At 46.5% G+C, this 20,228-nt stretch overlaps 1 protein-coding gene across 1 annotated transcript in view; it reads right to left on the minus strand.

Annotated features, from left to right (window-relative positions):
* ABHD8 (abhydrolase domain containing 8) overlaps positions 1–20,228 on the minus strand; it is a 54,651-nt gene that overhangs the window by 8,284 nt on the left and 26,139 nt on the right. The window contains exons 2-4 of the mRNA XM_069216813.1: positions 9,870–10,629; positions 1,316–1,486; positions 310–526 (exon numbers count right to left, since the gene is read on the minus strand). Coding sequence (XP_069072914.1) covers positions 310–526; positions 1,316–1,486; positions 9,870–10,621 — 1,140 coding nt within the window. The 5' untranslated portion in view covers positions 10,622–10,629. The remainder of the gene's footprint in view (positions 1–309; positions 527–1,315; positions 1,487–9,869; positions 10,630–20,228) is intronic.

Genomic DNA, 20,228 nt, shown 5'->3' on the forward strand with positions numbered 1-20,228 from the left:
ATCAGCCTGGGCTTCCCATAGTCCAAAGAGCTCTGCTTTGGGCGATGACTGTGATTGGCTCATAATGTATTAATGTGGCCCAGTGGGCATTGTTTTCTTTATAAGGAGCCAGTATTGGTCAGTTCATTTGTGATGTTTTGACAAGGTAATGTTTTTGTGGAGGGTGTGTGTGTGGCCTTGACTTAGTCTGCATTGTGGTGGTGGTGTGGGGGGGGGGGTTGTATGCTCATTGTAGTAACTCAAAGCCAGTTGTACATCATAGTCCTTCCTTGTAGCTCTTAACCGCAGACAGGATTACAGGACGCTCACCTCTGCCATCCTCTGGTCTTCCTCAATGGGGACGAATTTGTCGTGCATGCCGTGGATGAGCAGCACGGGGACGGTCAGCTCTGCGTGGTACACCTCGTCGCCCTCCGGCCAGTACTGCCCGCTCATCATCGCCCTCAGCACGAAGGACGACACGTTAAAGGCATTTCCGGCCTTCAGGAGTTGCTTCTCCTTGGCACCTTGACGAGCGAAGCCAGCCCTGTGGAGCAAGACATGAGTTACAGCTGGAGGACAAGCTTTTTCAAGGTTCAGGCCTACCCTGGAAAAAAAATTGTATTGTGTCCCTGATTGCAAGTACCTCCTGCAGTACAAGGTTGTCACTAGGACTCCACTTTTTGTAATTAACACCAGCAAAATTTAGCAATTTTTTTTTTCCCACTTGGGGCCTTGAAACCATCACTTCACCAGTGATGAACTTGCTTCTAAGGGAGCATGGCCTATGAGAAGGGACGGGGTTTTATGCAGGTGCCTGGCGTGAGTTGCACTAATTCACTTAAAAAAGTAACACCCATAGGGTTCAAAGGCAGCCACAGATGTGCCAGGGAGGTTGCAAAACCCCTATGGACATCAGCTCTGCTCAGCCTTGCACAGAATGTGAGTTGGAAACACTCTCTGCAGGGCTTTCAACCCGCATAACCACCGTGTGATATTGTGTCCTCAATGGGTGACTGCGTGAAAGGGGCCAATATGGTGTGACGCGGTAGCGCGCTGTGAGTTGATGGGTCTGATTTGACTAGTGTTAGTCCCTCACACATCTCGACCCTGCAGTTTACACTTTTTCCCATCACCCTAATATGAGACAGCCTGCTGGAGGGTTCAGAGGACTCACAGGTTTGAGCTGCTGTCTAGATCATCTCATGAACAGTGGTCCTTCTACCCAGACCTCAACTCGCCATCGTCCCAGGAGCGTCTATGCTTTGAGCCGCCCCAACACCCTCGCGCCAGTGTCTACCGTACTCCAGTCCCAGCACTCCAGAGAGGCCCTTACTTGAGGAAGCTCCAGGCCAGGAAGGGGGACAGGCAGTGGAGGACACAGGTGGGCATGTTGAAGATGGAGCACAGGCTGGGCTCCAGCGCCGTCGGCCCTCCGCCGTTGATCATCACTACCTTGTGCACCTGCTCCGGGTACTCGTGTGCGAGGAAGGTGCAAAAGGAAACCCTGTGCAAGGGAGACAAGCGAAACCAATGGTTAGGCAAGGAAGGGGGCGCTCTAGCAGCAGGCACTAGCACAGAACGAGGGAGACAAGCAGGGCCCCAGGAGAACACCAGGGAGGACATCATGAGACAAGCGAAACCAATGGTTAGGCAAGGAAGGGGGCGCTCTAGCAGCAGGCACTAGCACAGAACGAGGGAGACACAAGCAGGGCCCCAGGAGAACACCAGGGAGGACATCATGAGACAAGCGAAACCAATGGTTAGGCAAGGAAGGGGGCGCTCTAGCAGCAGGCACTAGCACAGAACGAGGGAGACAAGCAGGGCCCCAGGAGAACACCAGGGAGGACATCATGAGACAAGCGAAACCAATGGTTAGGCAAGGAAGGGGGCGCTCTAGCAGCAGGCACTAGCACAGAACGAGGGAGACACAAGCAGGGCCCCAGGAGAACACCAGGGAGGACATCATGAGACAAGCGAAACCAATGGTTAGGCAAGGAAGGGGGCGCTCTAGCAGCAGGCACTAGCCCAGAACGAGGGAGACAAGCAGGGCCCCAGGAGAACACCAGGGAGGACATCATGAGACAAGCGAAACCAATGGTTAGGCAAGGAAGGGGGCGCTCTAGCAGCAGGCACTAGCACAGAACGAGGGAGACAAGCAGGGCCCCAGGAGAACACCAGGGAGGACATCATGAGACAAGCGAAACCAATGGTTAGGCAAGGAAGGGGGCGCTCTAGCAGCAGGCACTAGCCCAGAACGAGGGAGACAAGCAGGGCCCCAGGAGAACACCAGGGAGGACATCATGAGACAAGCGAAACCAATGGTTAGGCAAGGAAGGGGGCGCTCTAGCAGCAGGCACTAGCCCAGAACGAGGGAGACAAGCAGGGCCCCAGGAGAACACCAGGGAGGACATCATGAGACAAGCGAAACCAATGGTTAGGCAAGGAAGGGGGCGCTCTAGCAGCAGGCACTAGCACAGAACGAGGGAGACAAGCAGGGCCCCAGGAGAACACCAGGGAGGACATCATGAGACAAGCGAAACCAATGGTTAGGCAAGGAAGGGGGCGCTCTAGCAGCAGGCACTAGCCCAGAACGAGGGAGACAAGCAGGGCCCCAGGAGAACACCAGGGAGGACATCATGAGACAAGCGAAACCAATGGTTAGGCAAGGAAGGGGGCGCTCTAGCAGCAGGCACTAGCACAGAACGAGGGAGACAAGCAGGGCCCCAGGAGAACACCAGGGAGGACATCATGAGACAAGCGAAACCAATGGTTAGGCAAGGAAGGGGGCGCTCTAGCAGCAGGCACTAGCACAGAACGAGGGAGACAAGCAGGGCCCCAGGAAAACACCAGGGAGGACATCATGAAATAAATGTGACAGTTTGCCATACGCTTATCATACTGGAAGTTACTCAGCCAGATGCACCTACTCCCAGTTTTCTATATCCTCTTTACTGCTAATGAATCCAAGCTTTTGCAACATGCTTGGCCTCCTAGTGGCTCTTGGGTGTCTGAAGGACAAGACCTTCATGTCACTTTTGTTGTCCACACGAGGTCGTCGATCTGCAAACGGTTTGTTACACGGCAAAGGTTGTGTGCAGTAGATTCTTGGCCACCCAAGACACCTTGAGCGTCTGGAAGGTGTGGGGTCTGCCTGAGAGGTTGTGCATAAGGACAAAGGCTGTGCACATCAGGGAGCTGGCACCCATGTGTGCTTGAGTGCCCACAAGGGGTCTGCTATCTACGAAGGGTCAGGTACAGGGCAAAGGCTGTGCACAGGAGGAGCTCAGCCTACAAGGAGTGGTGCTGGCATGATCAGAATAGCATACAACATTAAATCAATACTTAGACTCGCACTGTGCCGTGTTGTGTTTGTAAGTGAATTAGCCACTCATTATTTATTATTGACCAATGTTGAATGTCACATATTTTTTACACAACGTCTGTACACAAATATCTGCATTTTATGAAACTGCACTGTATATTCAAGTTGTTTAAAGCGCAAAATTTCTATTCGCTCACATCACATTGTTCATAAAAATATAGAGGTAACTAAGATATTAAAAAGAGAAGCCTTACATACAACCTGCCAGAAACCTATCTCTGCAACCCCCACTGTATGTGCAGTGTTTACCTTGTTTTTCCGAAGTTTTTTGGGGGGGGATTAAAAAGTGTTCTGGTGGTTATAATGTGCCATGTTTAACTTTTATCCCTGTGAGTTACACTTGCCGTCAAGCCAACACTACTGGTATTACGCAAAGGTACACACTTTCAGGTAACTTATGCTTCACATAATTTTGTGCCTTTTAGTACTTAATTTCTTATCTTAAATGCTATACTGGTTTATAGAGTAATTTGAATAGCAGTAGGTTGGATGATGTAATCAGTGATGTCATCAGTGTCATGGAACATGTAGTGTATGAGGTCATAAGTCAGTGCATGGCAGAGGTGCAAGTTTTCGGGTTTAAAATGTCGCATTATGAGTAACATTGAAGGGACGTTATAGTTAGGTGACAAAGTTTGTTTTTTTAGTAAATTGTTAGGGTTTTTTAAGGCAGTAGTTTTACATAACAAAGGAAAAGTATACGATACTGAATTAATTTCTCTGATATTAATCTGCGTAGATTGCCTGTCTAGAAACGAATCGGTTAATGCATCCACTAGTATAACGTGGGACTTTATTTTAGGGGGCTAGGAGGCCACCATAAAGCTGGTTAAGGTGGTCAGGTGAGCCCAGAGCGGAGCCTCGCTCTTCAGTCAAACTGCAGGAGATGGCTTACTGCTGCATCCCAGCTGGCCATAGCCTACAACATACAAGGGACATGGCTCCTGCACACCTTGCTGCCAGCGAAGGCGTCGCTGCACCTACTGCGCTCATGGTAGCTACACCGCTAATATTGCGCCCCTTAGATTATTACAGTCACTTGGTGTGAGGTGGAACGCGCCACGACAGACATTACCACATGAATGATTTACTGTTAATTCGATGGCACTGGTGTCAGTTCAGAACTTGTGACTATGGGGTGTTTTAAGGGGTCTACTGCATATGCCAAAAAGCGCTTTGACGCCTCATCAGGGGTAGTAAGCACTATATAAATACTATTACAATACAATACAACATGTCACGCTCCTTATCCCTGCTTCTGACAATAATTGGCTCGTTTGGCACACTGGAGATATTAGATCTGTTCCTGGGTCTGTTGTCCAGCAGGCAGACGAGGAGCCCAGGTAGAGATGGGATTAAACCTGAGTGAGGAGCCAGTGTTTACAACCTCTTCTGTCTGAGAGCACATATAAATATCAACAAGGCCAGCCTAGGAGTTGTCACTCTTTGTAAGATGCTGGCTTCTGTCTGAGTGGAATGACTACGGGTATGATTTAGAGTTTAGCGGACAGGGTACTCCACCACAAATGTCCAAACCCTGCCCACCAACCCCTCGGGTCACCCACCCTATCTTGAGTTCTGTAAACCGTCATTTTTTTGATGGTGATGCCCCCACTGTCTTACTCGTCAGAAAACTTAAAGCTTGACCCGATAGAGTAGGGGCCTTCCAAGTAATGTTAGAAGTCCACCTGCCCTACGTAGAGTGGATGGCCTGATGTTTTTTTTTTTCTGTCTATCACATGAAGAGAAAAAAATGATTGCCACACCCTAGAAGAAATCCCCCAGAGTGTAAGGGCCATTCGTTTTTTGTTTTTCAGAAACCCACTTTGGGAGTTAGTTTCTGAAAAGCAAAAAAAATGTTTGTGTGGCGGCCTAAAAGACAGCAGCCACACCTCAAACTTTCTGTGCCGTCACAGAAGATGCCATGGCTGTGACACAATGTTAGAGTGACCAGATTTTGAAAAGAAAAAATACGGGACAAGTTAGACATAAAAGTAGGACTAAAGCCTTTAGTCTCACTTTTATATCTGGCCTGCCCTGTTAAAAAAAAAAAAGTAGGGACTGAATGAGAGAGCGAGAGAATACACACACACACATACATATATTTAAGACTCTAGAGGTGCATGTGAAAGGAAAGCATACCTTTTACTTCTGATTCGCAGGTTGACCTGACCTTTTCCCCTAAAAACTAATCTCAGAAAATCACCTTAGCCTGGCATCATGGCTGTCCTGAAGTATTGTACCAACTGTCCTCGGCTTCTGAAGAAATCACTCTCCCACTGCCCAGTTTGAAATCATGCAGCCTGTCTCTCTTGTTTGACATGAAATGTCACATTCACATCACATCAGCTCTGGAGTCAAGGAACGATGAAGGTTTAACTCCCTGTATGCCATCTAGAATGTGTTACTGGGTCACTTGTAGGCCTTCCTCTGCAAGTTGTCTGTCCCCAACCCACCAACTACAAGTTTAGTATCTGGTAATGAAAACCTGCCCTCCAGGTGGTAGATTTGTCTCTTGAAATATGTGAGACGAATCCTCCACATTCAGAGCCCTCCTCCATGCAAGTTTCTACAAATGATTGTAAGTTCCCAGTGCTGTAGGCAGATGAAGCTGAAGTCTCTGATATCCCCGAGACTTCCAACAGGAGGCAAGCTCTACTCCAAGCCCTTGGAGAAACCTCCCAACCAGGATACACAGCAAAGTCAAGTATTTGCCCTCTTTAAGGCAGAAGCAACAACTGCAGGTCACCCAGTAAAGCACACACAACAAAGGGGCAATACTCCTCCTCCAGCTCTTCAGCTCTTCTCCTTGGCAAATGTTCCTCTTGAAGTGTTCTAAACGTCTGGGGTTTTGGGTCCACTACTTATACCCAAATGTGCCTTTGAAGTAGGGAAACCTAAAAGGAAAGTCTCTGTTGACAAGATCCTGCCTTGCCTTGCCCAGGCCAGGCCCCAGACATACTTCAGGGGGTCAGAGGCTGCATTGTGTGAGGGTAGACACAGCCCTTTCAGGTGTAAGTGTCAGCTCCTCCCTCCCCACTCTAGCCCAGGAGACTCATCAGGATATGCAGGCTACACCCCAGCTCCCTTTGTGTCACTGTCTAGAGGGAATTCACAACAGCCCAACTGTCAGTCTGACCAAGGCGTGGAATACACAAGCAGGCAGAGGCACAGAATGTTTAAGGCAAAAAAAATGGCAATTTTCTAAAAGTGGCATTTTGAAACAGACAATCTCAAAAACAACTTTACCAAAAAGTTTTTTTTTTAATTGTGAGTTCAGAGACCCCAAACTCCAGGTTACTATCTGCTCCCAATGGGAAACTGCACTTAATAGATATTTAAAGGCAGTCCCCATGTTAACCTTTGAGAGAGATAGGCCTTGCAATAGTGAAAACTGAATTTGGTGGTATTTCACTATCAAGACATGTAAAACACACCAGTACGTGTCCTACTTTCTAAATACACTGCACCGTGCCCATGGGGCTACCTAGGACCCACCTTAGGGGTGACTGACGTAGTAAAAAGGAAGGTTTGGGCCTGGCGAGTGGGAACAATTGCCAGGTCGAATTGGCAGTTTAAAACTGCACACACGGACACTGCAGTGGCAGGTCTGAGATGTTTACAGCCCTACTCAGGGCTGCAGGCTCACCAGTAGCATTTGATTTACAGGCCCTGGACACCGCTGGTGCACTTTACTAGGGACTTACCAGTAAATCAAATATGCAAATTATGGATAAATCAATCACCAATACAGTTTACACTGGGAGCGCTTGCACTTTAGCAGTGATCCGCAGTGGTAAAGTGCGCTGAGACAATAAACCAGCAAAAACAGCTCAGAAAAAATAGGAGTAAGAAGGCAAAAAGTTTGGGGATAACCCTGCAAAAAGGGCCATTTCCAACAATTGGTGTTAGCAATTAAGTGCTGGTGGGTAGCACCAGCACAAATTAAGCACTGGCCCTCAAGCTTCAAAACAGCTGTGGGCTCTGTTGTCTGGCATCCGAGGTGTTACCACCTCCTTCAGCACACCTGTGCAAGGGTTCCCTTCATCGGCCTCCACCCTTCCGCTGTCCATCTGTGTGGTGCTTTCTTCTCCACAGCTAATGTCCTTTGCAGCACTTCTGTGTATTCTATCCTTAAAGTGCCAAGAGGCTGCCACAAGTGGGTATGCAGCGCTTTACAAAACCCCAAATAAATTAAAGAACTAATGGCACACATTGTTACATGATCTGATGATAACAATATCCTTTCTGTATGTGATTTTTTTTCCTTATTTTAAATTTCTAGCACTCGCCTCAAATGAGGATTTTGTCATATAATAAGCCATCAGAAAAAGATTAGAAAACAGGTGTTGTTAAAAAACCTGAAAATGTTTATTTAATTGGAAAGATGAACGGCGGAGGCAGCCCTGCTTGGATTCGAGCCCTTAGCCTGCAGCTGCAGTTTCTTTCGAGGTCTCTGCAGCAGGTGCTGAACCGACTCATCTATCTCACCATTTGGAGGTCAGCAGAGATAAACAAGTGAGCTGCTTGCTCTGAGTCACACTGTGTCTCTAGGAGCTCCCCCCCCCCCCCTTCCCAGGCTCTGTTTTCTGTGTCTTGCTTCTATTTATAGTGCTCTGTCGATTTTGCAGGTCAGAGCCCTGAGTCACCAATAATCTGTCCTGGCCTTCATCTGCAGTGGCTGAAACCTGTGGCGCCTGCGCGCAGCCGGGATCCCTGCTAATTAAAGAGCAAGCAGTGCTGGGGGGGGGGGGGGGCAGGGGGGAGAAGAGTAAATCTCTCTGCTCAGCTTTGCTGCAAACAGATCAATACTGCATCCCAAGGCTCCCAGCAGAGTGCAAAGCGCTACTCTGGATGCAGAGGCCGGGCATGCAGAACAAAACAAACCGGGTGGCTCTTGTCGGTGCCCTTAGGTTGACTTATCCACACACAATTTTATGTCATATCGTAATAAGAATGATAGTAGTAGTAACCAGAGGCCCAGAACGCTTGTCTTCCCCGCACGCATTGATGCTAGCCCTGGTGCCCACCTAGTGACCCCACTTCCGGTGCTCTGCAGCGTACTTCCTGTCTGTGCTCCAGATCAGCCTGGCAGCAGTGTGCAGTGGTGCTCTAGCCATGGTGCCACTCCTGACCTTTGGGCCCGGTCGTGGCCCAGGGCCAGCGGAATTATGTGATTCAGCGGCCCTGCAGATTTTGGCATAATTACCGTATTTGCCGCATAATCCATTATCTGCTGCATAATCTGCAGATTTTACCCAAAAAAATGTTTCTAGCTCAAATGGATCAAAATTTACAAAGAAATATGGCGACCCAGGTTCCTGCGCACCAGAAGGCTTTTTCCCAAAGGTTGACGGGTCATCCTTCAGTTGCTTATTGCTGTATTTGGGTATTAAATTCGTACTAATAGGGTGAACCTTTTTCTCAGACACTGTTACCAGGTGTAAAAATGACAAAGTAATGAAGTAATACTATCACGAAGTGTGCCACATAATGCCGCATAATCTGCCTTTTCTTGATGCATAATTGAATCAACCTTGCCGCATAATTTGGTCCTCTTCTGCTGCATAATTCCAGTGGCCCGGCCTATGGCTCCTGCCTTTTTGTCATATCCGATCTCCCTCCCAGTGCTTTGTTTGTAAAAATATTTGTTCTAGGGCCTAAAGTATACCACCGCAGCCTCCACCACCCCCAGCTGCTTCCACTGGCAGCAGAATGGCAGTGCCAGCTTTGCATACTAACCATCACCCTTAAGAGCTACATTCTGCACTACGGCAGGGCCCCACTTCCCCCAGCTGCTGGGATGGCCTGAAGGTGAGAGTTTTATTATATTGCAATACAGGGAATGGCTAAACACTGGTGATGTGCTAGAAAAAAAAGTTATTTCAACACAAAATGTGCCCCGAATAAAATCACAAATCGTGGAATAACCTCAGAATCCAGGAGAGACATGGAAATGCACTTCATCCCCATGAAAGTCTGATTGCAAACAAGATCTTTATGTGGTAAACTCTTACAAATACACTAATTTAAGAGGCAGCATTGATCTAGGTAAAAATCAATCAAAATAATGTATCAAGTGCATAGCTACGTAACAGGCTTCCTAGCGCTGGGAGGTCTAACAGGCTCAGTTCAATGATCAAGCACTGTGCAGGCAGTCAAAGTAAAACAAGCCTGCTAGACTGATAAAACTATCAAAAATTGCAAAGATAAGCATGGTCAAAGATTTAAAGCGTGATGTCAAAGTGTGCCTGTCTTTGAAAGCATCTGGGAAGAGTTTAGGATGAAAGAAAGTTCTTAAACAGTTTTGTGCATCCGTCACAAAGTTATTCACACTTTGGATTTTTAAGGCTAAAACAAATAGTCTCTTCCTAAAAAGTATTCAATCAATGCCATTTTCCATTAGAGTGTTGCGCCTCTAGCATTTCTAGAAATGAGCTGACATGAAGATGCAATAGGCTGAGAATCTGTTAGTAAACTTTGGCAATCTCTGCTGCTCACTCACCCGTACGAGTGTCCAACCAGAATGTTCCTTTTCTTGGCGTAGCGCTTGAAGATGTACCTCATATCCTCTGCTAAGGCATAGAAGGTGTAGGCGGCACCTATCTGAGGGCTGGAACTTGCACCGTGCCCTGCCAGGTCCGGTGCCACCACCTCATAGCCCAGCTTGGAGAAGAAGTCCAGCTGCTCCTTCCAGATGTCCAAGGAGCCTCCCACCCCGTGGATAAAGAATAGCACCACGTCGCGTTGGCCACCCTTGCAGCTCGTCACCTTCCTGGTGCAGTCAATGGTGATGCTCTTCTTCGGCTTTCGCTTCCTCTTACGGCTTTTGCCAGGTGTGATATCTTTGGCGCCAACGGAGGGATTGACGCTGCCGTTGGCCTGAGTGGCCGTGCTGGTGAAATCGGACAGCTCTACCTCCAGAGTGGTGTTGGGCTCCACGTTGCCATTTTGGCAGTGGAGGATTTCCGAGTGGATGATGTCTCCCAGGTTCTCGATCACCAGTTGGCCATTGCGGTAGACAGTGATCTGTCGCTTACAGTGCACTATACCCTTCTCCGAAGGCTGGCTCTCCTCCGGAGGACCCTCCGATGCAGCCCGCGAAGGCAAGGTGTGTTTGACACGAAGCACTCGGCCTGGTTTTACCTCCATGTAATTAAAGCCGTCTCTGGATTCCACGCTGTCCAACGGGCCGACCGAATTGGTCATCTTGCCTGTCAGGCAACACATGATTCTCTCCGCAATACTGGTCAGCATAGTGCGTCCTGTAACAACAGCAAAGCAAGAACCTGAGCAAAACAACATGTAAAGGGGTTCATCAATATATATACGGTCAGCATTACAGCGGGCTTACGAAAGCAACAATAAAATTAGAATCTGCCATCACTGGATCAATTTTGCTTTTTAAGATTTGTAGTTCATGTAGAATCTTGAGTGGGTAACGCTGCCTTATGACTCTAGAACAAGTGGCAGCAATGTAAGTCCTCAGCAGGAAAAATAATAAGATTATGATTGAAATATTAAAAACATATCTTCAGTTGTTTTGTTGTGCACACATTTCCAATCCATGCTATTCATCAATTTAATACAGTCAACCATCACTTATTGGTCAAGAAATTGCATGGACGTATCAATGTGTTCACTGTGTGTAAATTTATTTCAAGAGAGTGTTCAAGAAATGTAAAATCTGACTATTAAAGGCCTCATATGCATTAAAAAATAAAAAAGGCAAACAATATGCTGTGTCGTGCATGATATTCGCCCTGTAATAGAAAAAAACTGGACGCTAGGGAAAGCAACATTGAAAGCAGTCTGTCTCTGATGCTAGACTCAACCTTAAAGGAACTAGGAATATGCAAAAATAGGAAAGCAAGAACAGCGGTATTTATATAAATTTCTGAGTAACACTTACTCTTTAAATGGGGACCGCCTACGCAAAAGCTGGGTGAGGGATGACAGCATATTTGAACCCACCTACTTTAGTAGCCTTGGTTTTCGCTATGTGTCGGCAAGAGATTATTTATAGTTGCAGGGCAACAGTTCTTTTTTTAGGTCTGGGTTTAGGAAATGTTTAGATACTTCTTAGTTTGGGCTTTTGCCAATGTCATACATGAAATATCACTCAAGTTGTGCCGTGCACAACATAGCTTTATGAAGTCAAGAACCAGAATGTAGACCATGAATGCAGTGGCCCATAAATGATTTTTAAAAAGTTAATGCCTGCAAAATGCCTTCTTCCCCTTTTTTTTCGAAAATCGATTTATCTAAAAAGACACCAGTCACGGCAACTCTGAGATATTTTAAGGAAAAATTGAAAAAACATGAATTTATTATGCTAACTGATGAAAATATGGACTGCATTCTTAACCTATAGTACAGAGAACTTTGCATTATCCTTCGTGGACAACCAGAAATGTTTTGAGAAACTCTCTTCTATTTGGATTATATCATTATCCCACCCTAATCTGACTCGTCTTTCTTGTCCTGAACCTGTTTTCACTTACTTCATTGTAGGAGGCTGGCCCTCTATGTAGTGTGCATAAGCAGGCACAATGTGCAGAGGGTCTGGGCAACCACACACTGGTTTACAAAGGTAAACCCTAGACCACCTAATGCTCTAATTTTTGTGGTAGCTTGGTCGAGCAGTTAGGCTAATCTTGGAGAAGTGCAAAGCATTTGTTGTACTCACAGTATCAATAAAGCAAGACACACACTCAAAAGAATAACTTGAGACCAATTTACAAAAATACATCAGATTTTTATAATATTTTTAAGACCAAGATCATCAACATTGGTTAAGTACTTTTTATCTTATGAATGTTCAAAGTTTAGAAAATGTCTCAGTTCTGTGTGTAATTATGCACCATCAGAATCACTGAAGGAATACTTTAAAAATGCATCTAAAATCAGGCAATGCGTTTACTAAAGTCTCCTTTTGCAGATAAGTCAAGAACGTTGGTGGGCCAGCTGGAGAAGTTCAGGCAGCTCCCCGTTTCGGCAGGAACAGCTACAGAAAGTCGTTGGAGCTGGTGCAGGCCCACTGCGGAGGATTACTGCACAGGTAGACTTCAAGGTGAGTCTGGTGGGTCCTCAAGGACTGTCGGTCACATGGGGTGGGGGACCATTAGGGCACAGCTGGATCTTTGGTACAGGGCATCCGGGTACAGAGCGAATCAGAGAGCCAGGAGTGGTGCACAAAAGTGCCCTTGGAAGAAGGAGGGAAGTCCCGGTAAGGGTCACTTGCAGGTGAGCAGGGGCTCTCTGGTGAGAGGTCCTGGTGGTTTCTGAAGTCCCCCGACTGAAGCTTCCTCCTGGTCGTTGTTCAGTCCAGAGGAGATTGTCCTGGGTGACGGACGTATAGTGACCAGTACCTGGGGTAATGGCATGGTTCAACCACTGGAGGGCGCAGTGCCAAAAAACTTGGCACACTGGCAGGATTTGTCCTCATGGGTTGGATGAAGTTTGGTCTGGCTGAGGCATCCGGTTCCTTCGTCAGCAGCCGGTCAGTGAAGTGGACTTCACTGGTCTTCTGATCTTTGTTGCAGGAGAGTGATGCCTTCACACTGGAGAGAGATCTTTGGCAATTGTCAGAAGTGTGGAGGACCTCTGGGGGTTTGTACAGTCTGTCCGATGTCCAAGCAACCCCTCAGCAGCGCTTGTCAAGTCCTGGGTGCAGCAGACAGGGTTTGGTGTGTTTTTCTTGGTGCAGCAGAACTTCAGTTCTCGAGCCCTTGGTCTTCTTTGTTGCTGGTCTTATTTTGTCCTTGGAATCTGAATGTCTGGTCTAGGGGTGCCCACTAAATACTGTATTTAGTGGGTGTTTAGTGGGGTACCTAGTAGCAACCAATTGGCCATCTACCTTAGAGTGGCTGCACCCACTAAGTGAGCACTTCCTGTGGGCAGAGGTCTCTTCCCTACCCCTGATTGGTTATTTTCCTTCCATGCAAGATGGGGGAAAATGAAATGTAGGTGTCACCTCGCATGCAACACCTTAGGAGTGGTGAAAGCTGGGGCTGACCACTCCTCTAGTCCTTTGTCTGTTTTCCCACCGTTGCTCCCACCAAAAATGGGGGTTTGCAACACGGGTGGGTATCTGCTGCTAGCAGCAGGGCTGGGGGTTGAGTTTCAAAGGTGGCACGTCCTTTGAAGCTCGCAGGCTGGGCTGTGCACATTCCTGGGGGGAGGAGGTGGAACACATCTGCCCAGGCAGGGCTTTGCTCTCTGAACCCAGAGAGCAGAGGCTCTCACCACAGGGTTCCAGAATCTTGTGGTGGCAGGCTGGTTGCGACCGGACAGCACCCATGCCAGGGTTAGTTAGATTTGCAGGAGTCACCTCTAAAGTGGCCCCTGGGTACATTTTATAATAAATCCAATACTGGCAACAGTTTGGATTTATCATTCCGAGTTGTTTGATACCAAACAACCCAGGGCTCAGAGTAGCCATCATGTAGCTGGGAAACTTGCACTGACCAATGTCCAGCACATGCATTTAAAATAGCTGCTCTGTTTACTTACTATGTCCCAGATTTGGCAAGGACACAGAAGGGGCATATTGCTCATGCATCTATGCCCTCACATGTTATATGGTGCATCCTGCCTCAGGGCTGGTAGGCCTGCCAGAAGGGTGACTTACCTATTCTGCAGGCATTGTGTAGTGGACAGGGCACACAGGCTGTATGTCATGTCAGTTTGTGTTTGAGGATTGCACCAGGACACTCAGCCTGCAATGACAGCGCTGGGTGTACTGGGATGCATGGCCCTAGAGGGTGGCACAATCTGTGCTGCTGCTCTCAGGGGCCTACCCTTAGTACCCGAGGCCCTGGGTACCTAAGTACCATTTACTAGGTATTTACAGTGGTAGCTAAAGATGTTGCGAATTGTTTCGATACCTTTGCAATTTTTAGGGAAAGAACACTGGCATTGGGAGCCTGGTTAGCAGGATCCCAATGCACTCCAGTCCATGATGCATACCAAAACCAGTCAAAAAGCGGGGGCAGGGGGTACTGCCTCAGCGTGCCAGTTTCCCCACATTCATTATGTTCTCTAATATTAGAATCACTTAGTCAGGCGTGCCATAGGCAGCATTGATGTAAGTTGAGAAGAAATCAGAAAACAAACTTTAGACACTGTTATCGAAGATACTTATAGATTTTATTTTTGTCTTTTGCAAAGCACATTAAGCAGTACGTTTTTCCTATTTCTTTTAAAATTTTAGTGTCATTGGATTCCTTTACCTTTTACAATGATGCACTTTTTAGATCATTAGGTAAGGGTTGTGATAAATAAAATTATATCCTTGGCTATCATGCTTTCTCAGTACATACACATCCCTCGGTAATCTGCCCGTTAATGTACCCCACTCTGATACCTGCTAGGGACTTTAACCGAACACAAGAGCACAAACTTGCAAAATAGTACATAAAACTATTTGTACTGACAACTTTTTACAAATGTAAGGTTAAATACCAGCATTGGAAAGACAGTGATGCAGGGTGGAGGTTATATGGGCACACATGGAATGTTGAAAATCAACACTCTCATTAGATGGTAATGATAAGAGTAATATCAGATATATTTCCAAATTCCTCCTCCCTTCTCATCTACAAGTATTTTTTTAAACTTTTTTATTTAACTTATTTCTTTCCAACAGATTCATTATCTTACTTCCCCCATTCCATAAATTACCCTTTAAGGGTGAAAAAGGCACGATCTTAGGTTCAGCAGTCTTGAGCGAAACATTACTCGACACTTGAATTACATCAAATAAATTTTTTTTTTTAAACTAAAAAGTGGGTCGCAACTAATTTCGGCCTCACATCTGCTTTGACTTTCTAACAGTCATTCAGATTACAGATGCAATGTTTTTCCTGCAAAAACCGTCTTCCCGTTCTGCAACGCTTTGCAAACATCCCTCGGCTGATGCTGAAGAACAGCTTAAGGGAAGATGAAAAGATTAAATTTCACCTACAGAGAATCATAAACTTGAACCTGGTCCAAACCTGTGTTTTTCATATGGGGATTCAAATATTTTTTACATTTTATTTTCATTACACTAGGATACCGAAACATTATACAACATTTAAATAATTATGTCTTATACCCTGGTGTTAGGAGGGTAATTAAAACATATTGAGTTGTCACCAAAATCCAAGGCCCAGGAAGCTCTCTAATGTTCTTGGTCTCACTCCTGCTAGTGAAACTCCATCTTAAACACAAATCCACGCAAACTTGAATATTGCAGCCCCATTACTTCAATGGCCATCTCAAAGATTGTTCTGATCTTTCACCCAAAAGCAGAAAATGATCATGTCTTGTACAGCCGTCGCCACACCAGCCTCGCTGCACATCCGCCGCATGCTTGAGAAGATCACGAGCTTCTGCAAACCCTCAGTTAGGAAGAGACGTCTGATCTTCCCTCTTATCCGACTGACTGGGAGTGCGGCCTCAACTTCAGTGAAGCTTTCTCCATCATCTTCGACCACCAATCAGAACACAGCTTCTTTTATCCCACCGAAATTATTCAACCCGAAACATAAAATCTTCAGCTCTGGAGCTAGACTGTCTCCCAAAAATCCAGCTTTTATCAATTTATTTATTTTTATGCCATCAGTGGGCTGTGAGGATGTATGATGTATTTTTCTTTCAGGACATCAGTGAGGAGTAGACGTGTCTAAAGTAAATCTTGCACACCTAGGTCTTGTTGAATTGACATCTCAATCAGGTCATCATCTACAAAGGATCCAGTGGTTGTCATCCGGCCGAGAGAAGAGTGCCTTTCCCAAATATAGAATAAAATGAAACACTTTTCTCTACATATGAGTGACTGCCCACGACCCTGATCCTGTTGCCCAGTGTTATGCTTCAGAAGCACTTCCGGGTCAGGAAATATTCATGACTGCAATTCATAGACCACTACTTGCTTTTCTACTAATGCTTAAAGTGAACATAGGTAAGAGAGCTTTTTTTTTTAATGGAAACAACATGAACTGATAAATATGTGTTGAAGCAAAAGTGAAGAAATGCTTACATCAGCTGTAGAGGACAAATGGGACATTACTTGACTATTAAATGCATGAACCAAGGTTCACTCGCAGACATCTGTACATGTGAATAAGTTGGGAGCAGTCTCTGGCCATTCGCCCTAATCCCAGCCACAGATATGAACAGCCTACTGTATGTCCCTAACCAGTGGGCAGTAAATAAGAGCTTGTTGATGGGCTGAGGATGAGACATGGGCTCAGCCCTATCATACATCGGATGTGAAAGGACATCCGACATAATTTACTGCCGCTCCCCCTGACGTTTTTTACTTGTGACTCGACATTCATGAGAGGTGTTTTGAAAAAATATAATTAATGCGACAGTCAAGATTTGTCGATATGCATTTAGATAATGTAGATATATAATCAAATATCTGCATTAATGTGGATTACACCTGAGGGCGTGAAATCTCAGCTCAAATGCTGAACATTTACTGTGAATTCTGGAGTATAACCTCACTCGGCATACACGATGCACATTCTCAATCAAACAATCAATCTATCAGGAATTTTTAAAGCGCACTAGTCACATGTGAGGGTCTCAAGGCGCTGAGGTGGGGGGGAGGAGGTGCTGCTACTGCTCAAACAGCCAGGTCTTGAGAAGTTTCCTGAAGGTACGGAGGTCTTTGGTCTGGCGCAGGTGGGTGGGAAGAGTGTTACACGCTTTGGCGGCGAGGTGTGAGAATGATCTGCCGCCGGGTAGTGGTTCTGCGGACATGTTGGATGGTTGTGAGGGCTAGGTCGGCGGAGTGGAGATGTCGGGTCGGAGTGTAGAGGGAGAGCCTTCTGTTGAGGTATTCTGGTCCAGTGTTGTGCAGTGCTTTGTGAGCGTGGGTGAGGAGTTTGAAGGTGATTCTCTTGTTGACTGGGAGCCAGTGCAAGTCTCTCAGATGGCCTGTGATGTGGCAGTGGCGGGGGATGTCCAGGATGAGGCGTGCAGAGGTGTTCTGGATGCATTGCAGCCTCTTCTGGAGTTTGGCCGATCTAAAATCTATCTGAAGGACATGTTCGTGTGGAACATGCTTTCAAGTTATTAATTAAATATCAAAGTCCCAGACTTCTGATTTAATTCTTTCTTGACCTCTATCTCTAGCTTCAATTTCCATGTATATTTCTTGAACCTCAATTTGTAAAGTTTGTATTTCAGTAAATCTACATACAACTGTAAGTTGGAGGCAACAGACTCTGCTGGTGGGTCTTTGGCGTAACAAAAGCCTCCGCCAATCAGGGGACAGTTTCATCAGATATACTCAAAGTTTTTTACTACCTGGTGGAACAGTATCTGTTACTAAGGGGCTGATTACGACCTTGGCAGAGGGGATTACTCTGTCCCAAACGTGACGGATACCCTGTCTGCCGTATTACAAGTTCCATAGGATATTATAAAACTTGTAATATGACGGGCGGGATATCCGTCACAGTTGGGACAGAGTAATCCCCTCCCGAAAGGCCGTAATCAGGCCCTAAGCCTTTGTTTTTGTTGAAGATTTTTGGCACCATGAAATGACTGCATAATCTACAAGGATAACTCGGACCATGTAGTTTCACAGGAACTTGCACACGCTGGACGGAATGCGCAAAAAGTAGTTTTTTTGTGTATTGCGTTCTATATTAAATTCCAAATAAGAAAAACAGAATAGACTACATTCTGAGCATGTCAGTTATAGAGAACTGAAAAATGGATCTGAAACCTGAATGGAGCACCTAGAAACAAGGAAAGGGTATGTGTTGTCCAACAGGTGATACACTGAAATTAACATTTAAATCACTTAATAAAGTCAATATATAATGTATGGAAGTGTTAAATGTAACCTTAGGCAAGACAAAAGAGTTATTAATACCTTTCTCTAGATCAACTGAAAATAGAAGGCGGTGACAATAAATTGCAATATTCTTCCCAGAGACCCCTTCTTCGGAAGGTAATGGACTCATCTCTTCAGTCATTACCAAAACTACTGGCTACTGTAGAGGGAATCTCAGGGACTCAAAAAGCTGTGTAATATTGCTGCATTTTATTTTCAATTAGTCCAATAAAAAGCATCAAAACCCGTGTCCGGATGGTAAAATTTGCATGGAGAGACATTGACAATGTCGGCATTAAACAGAGCCGCAACATGTTGACACCTGTAACATAAGTGAGATGTCTTGGCGTGCGGTGTGAGTTCCCTGCTGTTGTCACTCTTAGCTCTGTAATTGGCAGTACAGCGTGCTGTCCTGAGCATTGTGAAATGGCAATAAAAGGGACTCCTTTGCATCAGTGCTTAATTTGTAAATTAAATCTGCCTGCACTGAATACTGAGGCAGCGTAATCCTGAAGCCATCTCGGGCCTCTTCAATCCATTTACGGCCACTCCCTGCCCCTTCAGCTCAACCTGCAACTTTCTACTTTCTCCCTTTATGACGCTTTTTAGTTTTCCTTCTTCCGTCTTTCCCATATACGTCTTTTGCTCGCAGCAAATGCTTGAGGCAGAAGAATAAGCGCCGGCCCTCAAAAAGAAGTGCTGGTGCTCAGCACCGGAAACAACAAGCACAAATTAAGCACTGCATTGCATGTTTCCAAGATCTTGGGTCTCGGTGGTCGCTGGGGTTAAACCAGAGGGCTGGAATCAGTGGGCGTCGATGCACCAACATATCAGGAGGCATCATGCGCCCTTTGACCCTCAATGACATCACAGACTGACACACCCCACCTCACCGTGACTCTCTAGTCTTCCCAGATGCTGATAAACGAGTCAAGAAGCAAGGGGTAGAACTTTGGAAAATAAATAGGATTTTTAGGCCCTTGTTGGCTTTGCCGTCTCACTACGTCCCTCGGGACCCTGGGAACAGAGGTTAGAAAGGGCAGCGGTAGCCGAGGCCTCGCTGGGGTAGCCGAGGCCTCGCTGGGGTAGCCGAGGCCTAGCTGGGGTAGCCGAGGCCTAGCTGGGGTAGCAGCAACCGCCCGTGGCGATCTATCCCTGTTTACCACACATTCCGAGGCCGGCTGTAACTACTTCGCGACGCTAAATGATTATTTTCTTGAAGGCGATTAACACTGATGTTTATTAAAACAGGAATCACAGATTAGACCAGTGAATGAGTTCACCGACACTGAATGGAGGCAGAAGCTGAAGGCCGCGCGGCAACTGAAATTCAACATATCACTCAGTGAGTGTGAGGAGGGAATGGCTCAGGGTGGACCTAATCTTCTCGCGCCCTCAGGAGTCCCCTCGCCTCCAAGTGTCGCGAGCCGGTACCTGTCGACAGTGGGGCTGCGAAAGTTCCCGTTGAACCTGTGAGCCGCACCTCTGGGTGTCGTGGTTGTACCTGAGGTGCCAGGGCGGAAACTGGAACAGGGAGAGAGTGGAGGGTAAGGGGGGGGGGGCGGTCGGAGAAAGGGCAGTGGGGCTGTTCCCAGTTTCCGCGCGGTGACCCCCATTTCACGACACGAAAAGGTGCATCTTCGTCCAAATGCAACCTTCGAGATGACGGGGGCACAATTCTTGGAGAAAGACATCAAGCCGAACCCCCAACTGCACAACCCCCCCTTATGAAGGGAAAGGTGTGATAATCTGGATTAATAAACGAATTGTCTGACAAACGGCCGCCCGACCCAAATTATTCCCACAATGGGAATAAAAATATAATGTAGCCTCTTTTAAGTAGAAGGTTGTATCTCTCCTTAGCTGCTGTTAGATTCACCTCAAGTAATGTACGTGCGCATATAACATACCACCAGAGCTCCATGTGTGAACAGAGCATTCAGTAGCCAGTCTCCCCCCGACGCTCCTCTCAGAACCCACCCACATATACTCTTTTTTCCAGTAAATACTCGCCCTCCGCAG

The sequence above is a fragment of the Pleurodeles waltl genome, chromosome 12 (assembly GCF_031143425.1).
Source record: "Pleurodeles waltl isolate 20211129_DDA chromosome 12, aPleWal1.hap1.20221129, whole genome shotgun sequence".
NCBI classification, from domain to species: domain Eukaryota; kingdom Metazoa; phylum Chordata; class Amphibia; order Caudata; family Salamandridae; genus Pleurodeles; species Pleurodeles waltl.